This window comes from Carlito syrichta, unplaced genomic scaffold (genome assembly GCF_000164805.1).
Source record: "Carlito syrichta isolate Samal-C Ts95f unplaced genomic scaffold, Tarsius_syrichta-2.0.1 Scaffold249669, whole genome shotgun sequence".
NCBI classification, from domain to species: Eukaryota; Metazoa; Chordata; class Mammalia; order Primates; family Tarsiidae; genus Carlito; species Carlito syrichta.
The window spans coordinates 288376-305906 of record NW_007193765.1 but is presented as its reverse complement, the minus strand read 5'-3'; the positions used below and the strand labels follow the sequence as shown (position 1 = coordinate 305906).

The window sequence follows — 17531 nt, the reverse complement described above, 5'->3', positions numbered from 1 at the left end:
AATAATAACAGATTAAAAAAAATTCTTTAGGAAACTCAAGGGAAACTTGTTCACTTACTGGGCCAATTTCTAATAAAAAAATCCTGAATATAGAAGAGCTGTTATCTATCTTCAAAATTAAATCTTCAAGTAGACTTTTGAATAACTCTAATACTTTTGCTGTGTTTACTTACTTCTTAGGATAGATGATAATCATACAGAAAATTAAAGATGTCAAAAATTATAATGATTCATGCACTTAGAGATTTTCATTGATAATGGGATAAATGTTATTCTTTGAAAGGATCAAAGTCATAGAATAACAGAATTTTGAAACTGCTAGAATCTTAGCACTCAATTAAAATGTCTGATTTGTTTTAAAAGGAGGAAATACTGCATGCATAGTAACTAGATGTAGCTTATTGTGTCTGTTTCCTTTTCTTCTGCAATTCTATCTCATAAAGTCTTTTTTTTTTTTTGATTTTGCAACTAGGGCATTTTAAAGATGAATAAAAAAAAATTGGAAACAAGTCCACAGCAGCAGAAATTTCCTGAATGGATGTCTTTGCAGAATACAAGATGTGCTATAGAAGAAAGAAAGGTATGTTGTTCAGTGATGATGCTTTCAGATGGGAAGTTTAATTTAAATCTGATTGTTCAAAGAATCAATTCTCATTTGTGAGCTAGGTCATTGTTTAGGTCAGAGTGGCTGTTGCATGAATTACCCAGGATTTAGTCATTGAATATGTAAATAGAAATACATTTTAATTGGGTTTACAAAATGAGAATTCTTACTATATACTTTCTCTTTTTATATTCAGTTTGCATGCTTAACTTTACTAGTTCTAATCCAAATCATAATTCAGACATTAACTTTGTTGGATTTTTGGGGGGAAAGCCAGCCAAAGTCCTCATAGATTTAAGATCTGCCAGCCAGTCTTTGGCATTTTAAGACAACATTATTACATATAGAATACTAATACAATTATTAGGAAAAAACTGAGGAAAAGAAATGCTTTTGTGAAAATAAGACTAGAATTTGCAAATAAACTTGTCAGGAAAAATAATTTTACAATGGGGTGATTTTATCTTTGTCAAATTGTCCTTATGACTTCATTAGTTTATAAAGGATTGATGGATAAAACTTAAAACTATAAATTAAATGCTTCAGTGAACTTTATTATTTCAGTAAACATTTATTATTTATGTGAACTTTATTTGTGCCTGTTTTGAATTTTTCTTAGGTCAAGGCATCTATTCAGAAGAGTGTTTTGGAAGATCATCTCCCCTTCTTAGAATTCCCTGGATCCATTGTGTATAGTTATGAAGCTAGTGATTGCTCTTTCCTATCAGAAGATATTAGGTAAGAGGTTTAAATTTCCTTATTTCATTTGAATTTGGATTCTTAGGTGATAATTATTATGGTAGTATTTGTGAGTCTACTGAGTTTTACAGTTGAGTTGTATTCAATAGATAATTATTTCTATGTGTAGAATGTCACTAAATTCTATTCTGTTTTTTAAATACAAAATAAAATCAGGCTGGACGTTGTAGCCCATGCCAGTAATCCCAGCACTTTGGGAGGCTGAGGTAGAAGGATAACTGAGCCCCCAGGAGTTGGAGACCAGCCTGGGCAACATAGCCAGAGCTTGTCTCTACAAAAAAGAAAAAAAATTAGTTGGACACGGTGGCATGCACCTATAGTCCCAGCTATTTGGGAGGCTAAGGAGGGAAAATCACCTGAATCCAGGAGGTTGAGACTGTGGTGAGCTGGGGTTGTGCCACTATACTCCAGTCTGGGCTACAGGGAGAGGCCCTGACTTAAAAAAATAAGTAAATAACATCACTGAAATAAATTTGTAATGTTCCTGCTTCTTTATTCATACAATTTTCTATTGCTTTAGATAATTTTTTGACTTTTAATACTTACAATGTTACATACAGAATTACTGAACACATTGTGTTTATTTTACCAATTTAGGAAAACATGCAATAATTATTTAATCTCTGCAACTTTATATTTCATTAAAAATACCAACATAGTAATATTGAATAATGGCTATGATTGGCTCTGTTGTGTTTAATTAGCAAAAACTGTAGCAAATGATCCTTTAAAAGAATATTAGAAATGACTGTTAGTACTTTTAAAGATGGCTGTGTAAAATGAGGACTGTGATAATACAATCTAAGGTTCTTGAATCATTTTACAAACAAAAGTAGTAAGGAATTCACTCACATCTTTTCTGAAGTTGTTTTACCTGTCTATTAAAAAAAAAAACTAGCCGGGCTCGGTGGCTCAGCCTGTAATCCCGCGCCTTTGGGCGGCTGAGGTGAGTGGATTCCCTGAGCCCTCGGGTTCGAGACCCGCCTGGGCAGCAAGACCTCATCTCTACAATAAATCAAAAATTAGCCGGGCGTGGTAGCGCTCGCCTGTATTTCCAGCTACTTGGAAGGCTGAGGCGGAAGGATCGCCAGAGCCCAGTGGGTAGAGGCTGCGGTGGCCGGGAGCAGCCACTGCATTCCAGTCTGGGCGATAGAGTGAGATTCCAACTCAAAAAAAAAACCAAAAACCAAAAACCAAACAAACAAAAAACTGTTGTATATTGGGTTAACAGAGGTAAGTTAAGGTATTTACTAATTGTCTCCTGGTGGTAGATGTAAGCTAGACATAGCATACAGATGTTTTCACTTCCACTACAAGTTATCTGGCCACTTTTGGGTCTGATTATATTGAATTAAATTCATTTCACAGAGAAGGTAAAAATCTATTATTTATGATTTTATATTAACTCCACCATCTTACCTTTGACATTGCTGTAGTATGTCAGCTCTGAAGGCAGTGAGCATAAAAGGGTCTTGAAGAATTGTAGTTTTGATGAATTGCATGTGTTTTATAAAAGGCAGGCAGAAACTTTTTGTTGGTTTATTTTTCTCCTCCTCTGGCTTTTTAAGATTGTTGCTATCACAGGTTTTTTGTTTTTTTTTTTTGAGTTGGAGTCTCACTCTGTCACCCAGACTGGAGTGCAGTGACCGCTCCCGGCCACCGCAGCCTCGACCTGCTGGGCTCTGGCGATCCTTCCGCCTCAGCCTTCCGAGTAGCCGGAATTACAGGCGCGCGCTACCACGCCCAGTTAGTTTTTTGATTTATTGTAGAGATGAGGTCTCGCTGCCCATGCGGGTCTCGAACCCGTGGGCTCAGGCAATCCACTCACCTCAGCCTCCCAAAGCGCGGGATTACAGGCTGAGCCACCGAGCCCGGCGCTATCACAGGTTTTTAACAATTTGATTATGATACGCCTTTGTGTAGCATGGTTTGTGTTTATCCTGCTTGGGCTTCATTGAATTTTATGGATCCGTGGATCCAAATTTTAAAAATTTCTTCAAATTTTTTTTTCTTTCATTCTATTACTCTTTCTCCTTCTGAGACTCTTAATACACATAAGTTAAATTGCTTGATAATGTGTCATAGGCCACTGAGGCTCTTTCCTTTCAGTCTTTTTTTCCTTTCATCTCTTTTTCTTTGTATGCTTCATTTTGACTAGTTCCTTTTGCTATGTCTTCAAGTTCACTTATGTTTTTTTCCTCTGTAGTGTTTGATCTGCTGTTTATTTCATTCTATGTTTTTCTTTTCTCCATGCCCCCCCTCTTTACAGTACAGACTTGCCAGGGGTCCTGGGCTGAGGTGTATATAGGGTAGCTTTGCTCTGTCTTCTCTTTCTATATGGTCAGTTTAAGAACACACCCTGTGGTAAGTACCAAGAACCCTATTCTGTGAATTTTTGATTTTAGATATATTTTTTTTAATCTCTGGAAGTTTCATTTGATTCTTTTAGAAAAATATATTTTCCATTTTTGCTCTCATTTTATCCGTGTTTTCTTTTAAATCTTTGAATGTATTCAGCATATTTATAATAGCTATTTTAATGTACTTGGCTGTTAATTCCATTATTCTAGTTTTTTTTTCTATTGGATCATTTTTCTCTTGGTTATATGTTTGTTTCTTCTTACAGCTATTCATTTTTTATTAGGATTGTGATTTTTACCTTGTTAAATTTTAGATTTTGTTGTCTTCCTTCAAAGAAAGGAGTTTTGTTTGTTAGACAGGTAAATTACTTGAAAATCATCTTTACATTTTGAGGCTTGCTTTTCTTTTACTTTTTGTTGTTGTTGCTGTTCTTTTGAGTTGGAGTCTCACTCTGTCGCCGAGGCTGGAGTACAGTGGCATGCTCACAGCCAACTCAGCGTTGACCCGCTGGGCTCCAGCAATCCTTCTGCCTCAGCCTCCCAAGTAGCTAGAACTTGCGCGCTATCGCACCTGGCTAATTTTTTTTTTTTTTTAATTTGTTGTAAAGACGCGGTCTTGCCAAGTTGCCGGGGCTGGTTTCCAACCCGCGGGCTCAGGCCATCCACTCACCTCGGCCTCCCAAAGTGCTGGGATTACAGGCTGAGCCACCAAGCCTGGCCTGTTTTTTAGTTTTGAGTCGGAGTTTCACTGTGTGTTTTTAAGCTTTATTAGGGCAGGTCTACAGCTGCCTTTACTTTAAGGGTAATTTAGACCTATAATAAGGTTTGACCCTTTTGGAGTCTTTATTCACCACTCCAGGTAATCAGCAAGAATCTCTAATCTGACTTTCAGAACCTTAATGCCTCTTACCTTTGTGTAAGCCCTAAGAATTGAATAGTTTATAGTTGTTTGCCCGATCTCATAGAGTTTCAGCCTATGCATGCACATCTTAGTGTTTTACAAAGACTCAAGGAGGTTTCTGGAGCTTTTTTCCTGCCTAACTTCCCCTTCTCCAGAACTCTGCCCCGTATTCTCTCCATCCCTCTCTGTTCCTCACACACTTTCTCTGTCTTTCACATACTCTTTCCATCTGTTTGAGTCTCTCACATACTCACTCTCTCTGTCCTGCTCTGTTTCTCACACACTCTTAGCTCCTGGGGCTCTGAATTCTGTCTCACCAACTCAGTGCTTTCCTTGAGATTCTTCTCCCTGTGTTCCAGGGAGGCAGGGGCAAGTGTAAGGCTCACCCTTCCTTTCTCTTCCCTCGGAGATCACTGTTCAGTACGGCTTATTTGCTAGTATCTGAAAACAGGTGTTTTATATGTTTTGTACAATTTTCCATTTGTATGTGGTGGAAGGGTGGGTCTGGTCCCTATTATTTCATCTTGGCCTGAAGCAGAAGTTGAGTTCAATTTTTAAAAATTGTGAAATAGACAAGAGTAGATAACAGTATAACAAACGTGTATTCCTGTCACCTAGCTTTATTTTTATGTTTCTCTCTTATTCCAATAGCTTTGGGGGGTACAAATAGTTTTGGTCTGGTATGTTTTTTTTAAATTCCTTTATGTTGGTGTTCAATTTTCTCCTGGAGTTTGTCAATCAATTTTATAATCAGCTTTTTGAATTCTATGTCTGGAATTTCAAAAGTTTCATTTTGACTAGAGTTTGCTGCTGAAGAGTTGGTGTGACCTTTGGCAGTGATGGAAAACTATTTTTTCATGTTGTCAGAATTATTTTTCTGGTTCCTTCTCATTGGGGTAGATTATTTCTTCTTTATTTTTTTTAAATTAAATTTTATTTTATTATAGGGATGTGGGGTACAAGTGAGGATTAACTACATAAGTAGGCTGCATGCAGGTGGAGTTTGGGCTTCTAACTGGCCCTCACTGCCCCTGGTATAGGACTGGATGCCCTTTGGTTGTTTCATGACCCCTCCCTCATCCCTCCCTCCCTCCCAATTTGGGTAGACTATTTCTTCTTATTTGAGGTTCGTAGGGGGCTGATATAGGTAGTGCATTGATTCCTTGGTTATATACAGCCTTGGTGTGGTGAGTTTCTTAGTTGCCAGCTGTGGCAGTCTTGTGCTGAGTACCTCTCCTGGCATGCTGGCATCTTGAGGGGCCGGAGTGGCTTCTCCAAAGCTGAGGTCTCATGTCTGTTGTGGTGGGCTGTAATGTTGACCTCCATCCAGGAGGTGGCGCTGGTGGGAGACAGACAGCTGCAGTAATGGTTGTGGGCTTTCTCCTTTGCACATGTTGCTCCTAGGAAATGCCCAGCCAACCCAGCTGAAGGGCGAGGCCCTGGGGTTACCCAAAGTCTGTTTTAAGCCTTTGAGGGGAGTGTAGAGGGTGTGGGGGAAGAAACTTGGGCACCCCATAAGAGTACACTCGTGGCTGCCCCAGTGGGGATTAGGAGGGAGTCAGAGGCCACTAGAGTAACACTGCTGTGCAGAGCAGTCACAAAAATTGTTACATAGGGAGTGAGTGGTTGATATAGTTACACGTCCCACCTTCCTTCCTACCATGGCCTCAGGCAGTTTGCCTTGTGGATGTCAAAGTACGGTTGGCCTAAAGGCTTCAGGTATTTTCAGGCAACCCACCCAGTGGGAAACTATCTGCAGCTGTGGAGCTTTTCCCCTTGGGGCCTGTCCCTTCCCAGGCAGGCTGGAAAGCAGCTGGGCTGCCCACAAGGGTTAAGTTCCTGGGAAATGGCAGCTGGGCTGCTCAAGGGTTGCTTTTTTTTTTTTCCTGCACGGCTCTGCATTGGCTTTGGCATATCACAGCTATGGGTAAAGCAGTTTTCCTGAGGGACTGGGCCCCCACCCTTAAGTTCGCAACAGGAGCACAGAAACACTGAATTATTCTCACTCATTTTCCTCACTGCATCTGGAGGCTGCTGGTGAACTGTGGTGGTGTTGGCGAGAGTCTGGCCAGTTGCAGGCTAACTTGATGGATTTTTCTCTTCTTTGCACTCTGTGGTTATTAGCGCTTCTTTGAAGAGTTCTAGGGTGTGCTGCTGGTTTTTCTGAGGAAATTTTATCTTGGTTTACTATCATGACTCATTGAGGCCTTGACCTCCTGGACTCAGACACTCCTTCTGCCTCAGCCTCCTGAGTAGCTGGGTCTATGGGTGTACGGCCCCACCCACGGCTAATTTATTGCCCTTTTTGTAGAGATGAGGTCTGGCTATGGTGCCCAGGCTGGTTTTCAATTCCTGGGCTCAAGCAGTCCTTATGCCTCAGCCTTTCAAAGTGCTGGGATTATAGGCGCACACCACTATGCCTGGCTGATTTTTTTGATTTTTTGTAGCGACAAGGTCTTGCTTTGTTGCCTAGGCTGCCATCACTTCTTAATATTCATTTCCTTCAACTCTTATTAAGAAATGAAAAAACAAACTACAGTTGAAGCCCCATGATTGTCTTTTCTGACTCTGTGTTCCCCTCTGAGGTAACTTCTATTGAGTTCCGTTTAGCATTCCCTCACAAGGTTTTGATAATATTGCTTCATATCCTGAAATATTATAAAATACTATTTTGCCCATTTAAAATCTTTTTAAAAGGCCTTTGTCAGATATACAGTTGGCAAATAGCTGTGTGTGTACTCTGTAACTCATCTTTCAAACTCAGCATTATGTTTTTGAAAATTTTTCTTGTTAAGCTATTTAATTCCATTGAACATTTATATATTACACTGTTTCACTATGCCACAATTAGTTCATTCCCTTATTGACAGAAATGTAGTTTGTTTTTAACTTTTTGCCAGTAGAAACAATGTTGCAATGAACATTTTTAAGCATGTCTGCTTCTTTGTATACATATGAGAGTTTTATTTATTTATTAAAAAAAATTTCTTGGTCATAATGTTTATGCATCTTTAACTATATGTTGTCATTGTCAGAGTTTTTCCAAGAGGATTTTACTAATTCATACATTCACCAGTAATGAGCAGTTTCACCAATAAATATCCTCTTAACACTTGATTTTGTGAAACTTTAATTTTTGCCAATCAGATAAATGTGAAATCATGTATATTTAATTTACATTTCTCTGATTTCTTGTGAGAATTATTGTCTTCATATATTTATTTGAATTTATTTGCAATTTGGATTTCCTTTTGGGAATTACTTTTTCCTGTTTTTCTCCATTTTTTGCTATATGTCTTTTCTTACATATTTTGCAAGGATTTAAAAAATATTTTCTGGCTATTCATTATCAATTGTATATATCATAGATATCTTTTACTAGTCTGTGGTTTAACTTTTAATTTTTAATTGATATCTTTAGTTATGCAGAAGTTTAAAATTTCAATGTTAATTTATACTATTTTCCCTCTTTAGCATGAGTCTATCTGATGGCGATGTGGTGGGATTTGACATGGAATGGCCACCAGTGTACACTAAAGGGAAACTTAACAGAGTTGCACTAATTCAGTTGTGTGTGTCTGAGAGCAAATGTTACTTGTTTCATATTTCTTCTATGTCAGGTTGGTATCTCTCTTTTTTTTGTTTTAATTTTATATGGCTGATAATTGTAATATATCAACTATATCCCTGTAAAATTAAGTTATTTCATTTGGTGACACTTCTCTCATCATCTTACATTTATCTGCATATTTGTGTTCTACCCGATTCACTCACACCTCTGTAATTTTCACAACATCTGTGAAACATTGACATGTGTGAAGTATTGATGTTTTCCTGTTTTAGAGAAGAGAGACCTGAAGTTTAAAGGGGTAAATGACCAAGAATATACTGCTAGTGCTAGCAAAGGTGGCATTCAAGCTAGTTGTTTTTCCTTGCCATTTATCAGTAAGAACTTTTGCTTCAGGTAAGAAAGAAATCCTCAAGACGAATGTTTTCCTGAATTTAAGCTTAATGTAAACACAAATGTAAACACAAACATGGCATGTATAAGAGTAGAAAATAAATTCATCATTCTTGACAGAACTTATGGAAATGACAATGAAATGTTATAGCTTTTCCACAGGGATTAAAAATGTTGCTTGAAAATACAGCAATTAAAAAGGCAGGTGTAGGAATTGAAGGAGATCAGTGGAAGCTTCTACATGATTTTGACATCAGATTGAGGAGTTTTGTGGAGTTGACAGATGTTGCCAATAACAAGGTAGAAGTGATATATTATTTTCATAAAGAAGATAATTTTGTGTTTCACAGAATGTGGCTTCTATTTGAATGTTAGATTTTTTGAAAAAAATAATTTAAGCTATATAATGTTTTTGTAGCAAGTAAAGAATTCCAAGTGAATGTTCTATAATGAAAACCTTCCGTTCTAATCTACTGTCTTGGCATATAGTTTTCTTTAAGCAAGCATCTCTTCCCCCCCCGTACTATTTCACTTTCATAGATTTGCAAATTTAAATACTGTGTTTGAAGCTTATATATTTTTTAATTTTTTTGAGTTGAAGTTTCACTCTGTTGCCCAGGCTGGAGTACAGTGGCATGCTCACAGCCACCCCAGCATTGACCTGCTGGGCTCAGGCGATCCTTCTGCCTCTGCCTTCCAAGTAACTGGAACTACAGGCATGCCCTACCACACCTGGCTAGTTTTTTGATTTATTGTAGAGATGGGATCTCACCACGTTACCCAGGCTGGTCTCGAACCCACCGGCTCAGGCATTCCTCTTGCCTTGACCTCCCAAAGTGCTGGGATTATAGACTTGAGCCACCATATCCAGCCTTAAGCTTATCTTTTTAATCCATTTATGCCATTAGTTTTTTTTTTTTAATTTAAGGGAAAGCATAATGCAACTTTTGTGGTATATTGCTCTTAGTGGAAGTTTGATCATCAGTTTCATCCCCCGTATTTCGCATATTTTATTAATGAAGTCATTACATTAAATTCTCATATTTAGCCAAGAATTCATTTAGCTGGGGAAGTAGAGTGTCTACTAACCTAAACAACATTTTTCCATGAACAATACTTTTAAAATTCAAGAATTTTACTACCTGCATTATGGAAATTTCAGAATTAAATTCTTAAAATGTTGACTGAAAATGAGGTTTTTAGTGACAGGAAATTTATTGAGGGCTGTCTCTGGGTTTTATTTTAGTATAACATTTTCCAGTTGTATTTGTAGCATGGTCATTTGGTAGTGCTTAGGAATATCTAAAAATAGGAAATAATTTTTGTGATGTTGAATTTTTATTATTTTCAGCTGAAATGTGCAGAGACTTGGAGCCTTAATGGTCTGGTTAAACACCTCTTCAGTAAACAGCTTCTGAAAGACAAGTCTATCCGCTGTAGCAATTGGAGTAATTTTCCACTCACTGAGGACCAGAAATTGTATGCAGCCACTGACGCTTATGTATGTACTTAAAGCTCTTTAATCTTTAGATAGTTATGTCTTTTTTAAACCTTACCATAAATTTCTTTAGAAAAATTTTATCATAGTAGTGGCACAAACTCAACTAAAATATTTTTTATCAGTTTGACACTAAAAAATGCTTAGGAAGACATTTAGTGAAACTTATTCTCGGTATTAATTAGCTGATCAACAGATTGTTCAGTTCTGCTTATTTTCATTTGTCTGAAGCCAAATTAATGCCCAATTAGTGTATAAAAAGGAACTTACTGAAGGTATTAAAAGTTTATAAGCCTGGGCTGAACAAACACAAATAGTATTGATGATATGCTTGCTATATAAGTAATTTCAGAATAAAATATTAGAAAATATTTTGTCTATTGAAACTGGCCTTATTTCTTATATTTACATTTAAAATGTAGTGAAAATTTAGAGAATTTGCCTCTAAATTTAGCTTGCTATATTTTATATTTGCATATTTGTACATAGTATAACTGGGCTTTATATATAGCACTCTTGTTTTTTTCTTAAATAAATGTATTTTATTCCATGATGAATTTATTTTCCCCTAAGTTATACTTTTATTTGTAAATGAATACTCATTGTTTCTTTTTTTTGTATTTATCTTTAGGAATGGAAACTCTTTTGATTTGTAACCAGAAAAGACACATTTTTCGTAGGGAAATAGGGTGATAATTTTCCTTAAAAAAAAATCCACAAACCTTCTTGAAAACTAGCACAGGTTCTGTGGCATTGATTTGTGAACAATCGATGTGACTTGATTGTTCCTATAATCAGTACTTAGAAGGAAGAACTACTCATAATACTACTATTCTCAGCTGATTTAATGAAATAGAGGGAAGTGGATATCTGTAGTCAAGACAGATTTCTCTTACTAGATTGCCTTTGGTTAGATTGCATTTATAAGTTATTTGATTTGGATACCTGATTGTAATATTGGTTGTTTAAAAAAAGTGAAAGCTTCAACTTTCCTTTTAAGACTTAGGCAGCTTACTTTCTTTGTTCTCATGATTGGTGTGGTGATTAAATGAAGGCATATACATCTTTGTGTAGCATAATAGGTTGAATTCAGTGTTCTGGGTGCTTTGGGAATCATTCTCTTGAATTTTTCTAAAGATGGGACATACAGTTTTACTTTGGTTATCTTTAGCGTACTCTTTTTTTTTTCATAGGCTGGTCTCATCATTTATAGAAACTTAGAAACTTTGGGTGATGCTGTGCAAATGCTTACTATAAATAAAGGTATGTGGTGATCTAAGAATAAAAGAAAGAACGTGAATTTGTTCTTTGGTGAGGCTTATTTCCAAAAAGACAATATTCATGTATTTGCAAAATATTTAGTATTATAGCTTCTTGGATGTCTAAGCAGTTTTGACATTAGGGTGAGATCCATCAGGGCCAAAAATGAGGATTTCAGGTATGTTACTTGTGGCAAAGCAGGACTTACTACTTTTACTTTGTAGCATTGCTATTCATTAGGTGTCTAAAGTTGGGCCTTTGTGGCTTTGATAACATCACTGACACAACCAGCTTTCTCCCGGTCTGAAGATTATACATCCTTGTTGTACATATTTAAAATATTTTATATATAGTGCTTTAAAATATATAAGATGCTTTACAATATACTGCTATTTTCCTCCAAAAGAGATGGCAGCTTCACTCAACTTCAGTGTCTTTCTTGGTGTCTTGATGAGTCAGTGATAGCAGAAGAAACCATGTAGTGGAGAAGATGAGCACCAACTTTTATATTACATAGCTCAGTGGTGGAGTCCCTGCCATGTGACCTAGGATGTATCTGTTTCACCATGTTTGAGATGTGGATAATAGCATATGTATTTCACAGAATAGTTGTGAACACTAAAAGGTACAAAATATATTCAAAGCATCTATATTGATATGTGTAAAGTTATTACTATTCTAATAACTTCCTTTGGGAGATTTTGAATATTTGTGCCTAAGATGTTAAATTAGATGATTTTGTGAAATTTACTTAAAGTATAGCATGACCTCCTTCCATGTATGAAACTAAGTAACATCTTTTATAATTGTAATCTTTTTTTTTTGAGTTGGAGTTTTACTCTGTCTCCCAGGCTGGAGTGCAGTGGAATGCTCACAGCCACTGCAGCCTCTACCTGTTGGGCTCAGGCGATCCTTCTGCCTCAGCCTTCCATAACACTTCCGGTGTTATAACTGGAGTGCAAGAAAGAAATTGCTGATGGACACAGAGAATCAGATTCTGAGTCCTTTAATGGTCGGTGACTGGGAGAGGGCTAATGCTACCAAAAATCTCTTGGCCCCAAGTAAAGCAAGTAGGGGGTTTGTATATATAATGCAGCTTAAAAAAAAACAGTTTCTGTAACTATAGTAACTTAAGGTTACATATTGAGAAAGAACAGAAAATAGGGAAAGGATCCTGTTGCTAGTCTTGCAATTTTTTGTTTACTTATTTGGCCATTGACCATGGACATTTTTTCAAAATTGATATTTTTTGAAACAGGATGTGGGTGGGGTTGGGGATTTCAAAAGAAGAAGCTATCAGTTACAGTTCAGGGATCAAGAACAGTTGTGGTTGGGGGGGGTGCTCTTTTAAGTAGGCAACTGTAAGTAACTTAAAATGGCTAGCAAACTTGTATTGGTTTCTATAGGTTATATAGACATGTGGATTTTTCAGACATTTTACTGGAACTACAAGTGTGTGCCACTACACCCAGCTAATTTTTTGGTTTATTGTAGAGACAAGGTCTTGGCAAGTTTGCCCAAACTGGTCTTGAACCTGTGCGATCAGTCAATTCTCTTATCTCTGCCTCCCAGAGTACTTGGATTACAGGCGTGAGCCTCTGTGCCTGGCTATAATTGTAATTGAGAAGGAATTTACACCCTCTGTGGTAGACTCTCTTTCTTTACATTTTAAGTTAGAAGGTTCTTTAGAAGTTAGGAGGCTCTTCCTGGAGGGCTACTTCTGATGAGTGCCTGCTGATTCTCTAGTCAAAGTTACTGTGGGTAGATGTTATAGTGGGCCCTCCATGTCTATGGGTTCTGCATCTGTGGTTTCAACCAACCATGGATCAAAAATGTTTGGAAAAAGAATTCTACAAAGTTTCATAAAGAAAAACTTGAATTTATAATGTGCCAAGTATTAGGTTGAATCCACATGAATGAAGTGATGTGTAGGCATTGTATTAGGTATTATAAGTAATCTAGAGAGGATTTAATGTGTATATAAGAATGTCTATTTATTTATTAGTTTATTTGCAGATACCACACCATTTTGTATAAGGGACTTGGGCATCTATGGATTTCTGTATCTGTGGGGAGGAGGATGGGTCTTGGGACCAGTTTTCCATGGATATAGAGGAATGACTATATCTTAATTAAGTGAGACAGGTGATATGTATTTGAAGCTGATTTGGCGAACAATATGTAAGAGCCTATTTATCTCATATTCAACAGAGGGGATTTATAATTTTCTGATTTTATAGTTTGCACTTCGCTTGTATGTTACACTTATAGTTTCTTCCTTTTTTTGAACACAAGATTTATTAAAAGGACAGCATACATTGATACTTAGAATTCATCATTAGATTGGGCAATGTGGCAATCATTTTGTAACCTTTTACATAGTAGCTTTGGTATACTGGGTGACAAAAGAGTGTTTCGGGGAGTGCTCATTTGGGGCATGTGCTATTAAAACAGAGGAGAGTCCCAGGTTTCAATAACATGAAAGTACTATACCATAGCAAGAGAATGATGTAGAAATCATATTCATGTGAATAGAAGAATAAGTCAGATCTAAAGAATATGAAAATACTTTTTTTTTTTTTTTTAAAAGAAACAGAGATCTTGCTATGTTGCCCTGGAGGGTCTCAAACTCCTGGCCTCAAGCGATCTGCTTGCTTCAGCCTCCTGAGTACCTGGGACTTACAGGTACACACCCCTGTACTTGGCTAGAAAAGAAATTTTTTTTAGAAGCCTGCTTCAGGAGCAACTAAAGCATGTGTAAACAACTTTTTTAGAATCTTGGTTTGGAAAAGGAAGACTTACTGATGCATATAACACATATGTCTTGAGTGCTTATTATGTGTCAGTCACTGTTATTGTTGCTGGGGAAAGTTCACTGAAGAAAAAGGACCAAACTCCTCATTTTCTTTGACTGAAGTGAGGAAGCAAGCCACGTGGAAATCTGAAGGGAAAGCACAGCAGGCCTAGAGGAAAGAAAGTACAAAGTTTGCCAAAGGCAATTGCTTGACTTGTTTTGAGGAGCAGTAAATATAACTGAAGCGAAATGCATCAGGGTAAGAGTGGTGGGAAATGAGACTAGAAAAGTAACTTGGGCTGGCTCACTTAGGGCCTTGTAGGCTGAGAGTCTGACCTCATGTCTTATTAATGAAAATAAATATGAAGATGGGTGATGGGAAACCCTTAGGGGGTTTGGAGCAGAAGATTGACATGATTAAATTTTTATTTTAAAAGGATTTTTTTGGCTCCAAGTGTTTGGGCAGGTCATTTAGGCAGAGAGTTAGAATGCTAGTGTGCGGGGGTCCAGCCCCGCTGGGTCGTGGGTTTTCCTGAAGGAGAGACGGATAGGCGAAAGACGAAGATAATATACTTGGACACCTGCTTCCTGAACAGTTGACAATTTAATGTTAGTTAACACAGAGCTTTTATACCATTCGTAAAGGGGCAAGACAAAGAAAATTTCTTCACGTACATATCCTCTACAAGTTACCATCATCTAGTGGTCTTAGCAACAAACAAGCCAAGAACCCTATAAACATTCAGACAATGAGTCTTATTCATAAGACCAAAGATGATAGTTTTAGTCCAAAGTCCCGAATTACAGTCCTTGAAATGTCTCAAGAAAGTTTTTAAGCGTTCATTTCTTCATGTGTCAGGAGTTTTCCCATCTTAGGCTTTTGTGTCCTTCAGAGTCTTGTAATCGCCTTCCTTGTCCAGATGTCTGTTACCTTTCTCTTATCCTGCAGTGCTTGTTTCTAAAGAGAACTCAAAAGAAGCTTTTAGTAATGTTTCCCAGGCCCCCCAAGGTTGCTTTCTGTCTTTAGCTGATCTATCATAAAAGTGTCTGATTAGTATATTATGAGTTCAGTGAAAACCCACTCTATAAATGTTAACTTAGAGTTTTAACTATTGAATTAAGTAAAAACCTTAACGACTAATCTTTATCCTAAGTCAGTGAAGACAGTGTTATAAATCACCTACATAATTCCTAGATAAGTGTTTAGAGCTTATAATGAATACATAATGGACTTACTATAAACTTGTGCTTCTAAAAAACCTTATGTCTAAACACTAAACTGCATAATTCTAAATCAAATAAGGAGTGAATATACTTATATCATTTTTTACTTAAGCAATATCTAGTAACTTATAACCAAGTGAAAGAAAGCATTCTTGATGTGCTTCAGAGTTTAACCCTTGCATATGTTAGAAAAGGCCAAGTGGCATAGTGGGAAAATGGAAAAATAAACCATGACATTTCCAGGTTAGCTGTGAGTACTTCACATAAACATGCCATCTTCTTCTTCCACGACTGCACAGAATTTCTTCAGCTGTACCAACAGCAAAGAAGGAAGACAGAAGGGCCTCAGCTGCCCGGACTTGCTTTGTGGCTGGGGGGTCCTCAGCGCACCTGTACTTTGTCAATCAGGCGGGCCTCCAAGGCTGGCTCCCAACACTAGTGTAATAGTCCAGGCCGGAGATGATAATTGTTTGGTTAGGATAGCTGCTATAGGGGTGGTGAGAAGTTGTAGATTCTGTAGAGATTTTAAAGGTATATATAGGGGAGGGGGTGTGAAAAAAAAAACCAGTATTATCTTGTACAGGGTTGACCCCTTGTAGTAGTATACTTGGAATTTGTACCTTTGGATCAAATGGTCAAACAAAGTTTTTATTTGGAAGTTTTGAGAAAACTGTCACGATTTGAGAAAGAAACGTCCTGATTGTAGCAAACAGGTGACTGGTTCTTCTACCATGACAATGTGCCAGCCTACACCTTGCTGAGTGTTCAGCAGTTTTTCACCAAAAACAGCATGACTCCTATTCCTTACTCTCCCTATTCACCTGATTCCCCCCACCCCAAGTGACTTTTTTTTTTGTTTGATTGCATGAAAAAAGTCCTCAAAAGGAAACATTTTGCTGATGTGGAAGAAATGGAACAAAAAACATAGAAACACTAAAAAGCGTCAAAATTGATGAGTTCAGAGACTGTTTTGAGAAGTGGAAAAAGCATCTTGATAGGTGTATTGTATCAAATGGGGAGTACTTTGAAGGTGACTGGAATTTAAACATGTACGAATAAATACACAATTTTTAATAAATAAATTATGGGTTTTTTGGGACTCCCCTGGTATTGTGAAGGATTTACTGGTGAATTCTCTATAAGAGATGAGATATAGAGACTTCTAGAGTTATCAAGATATTTTGGTCAGACCCACTGATGGAAGGGTCAGTTATAGTGGAGAGATTATGTGATAAACAGGTTTGGGTGAGAAAAATCTAGATTTCAGTGTTGGACATCCTAAAGTTTAGATGATTATTGATAGCCAAGAAGATGTCTTCATTGGAAATGTGATTCTGTAGTTCAGGGTTGAGGTTAGAGATGTAAATTTGGGAATCATAAGCACAGAGGGTGGTTAAAGCAGTGAAACTGGATGAAGTAAAAGATAGAGTGAATAAAATAGAGGACAGAAGAGGTATTGGCTTCAAGGGCACATGTAGAGCTTCAGAAGGTGAGGAGAGAGCAGCAAAGAGGACTGAGAAGGGGTGTTAATGAAGGAGGAAGTACAGGAGGTGTGGTGTTCAGAAACCAAGCAAAGAGAATGTTAAGTAGATGGGAGTTGTGAGTTCGGGGGGCCAGCCCCTGCAAAGAGATTTAGGGGGTCCCTTGGAAGGTGTGATGGTGTCGGCGATTATTCTGGAGGGATAGATATTAAAAGAAAGAAAGAGACTGGGGGAGAAAGAAAGAAGCTGGACTCTGTCTAGTACAGAAGCCGGTTCTGTAGGAGGGATAGATATTAAAAGAAAGAAAGATGGAGGGATAGATATAAAGAGAAAGAAAGAGAAAGAAAGAAAGTGGACATCTGTTCAATGGATTGAGCAGAAGCCATTTATTGAAACTTAGAGCGGGTATTTATCCCCAAATTTTACACAGGTAGTCTTGCAAGTCTTTCATGTGAACGCAAAGCCAGGTGCAGGAGGGGTGCCCCCCCACCAGGTATGAGGATGAACAATCCCAATTAAATCATAAAACTTTTACATGAACACAAAGCCAGGTGAATGGGGGGGTGCATCCCTCACCCACCAGGTGTTTCCTGGAGTATGAGGAAGGGCAATCCCAATTAAATCACAAGACTTTTACATGAACATAGAGCCAGGTGGATGAGGGGCATCCCCCACCCACCAGGTGTTTC

General features: G+C 37.6%; 1 protein-coding gene across 1 annotated transcript in view; it reads left to right on the top strand.

Annotated features, from left to right (window-relative positions):
* The first annotated feature begins 484 nt into the window (after positions 1-484).
* The window catches only part of WRN (Werner syndrome RecQ like helicase), a 125924-nt gene continuing 108877 nt past the window's right edge, over positions 485-17531 (top strand). Inside the window, 7 exon segments of the mRNA XM_008051979.2 lie at positions 485-580; positions 1230-1342; positions 8099-8244; positions 8737-8885; positions 9937-10086; positions 11277-11346; positions 13934-13951. Of these exon segments, the coding sequence (XP_008050170.1) occupies positions 485-580; positions 1230-1342; positions 8099-8244; positions 8737-8885; positions 9937-10086; positions 11277-11346; positions 13934-13951 (742 nt within the window).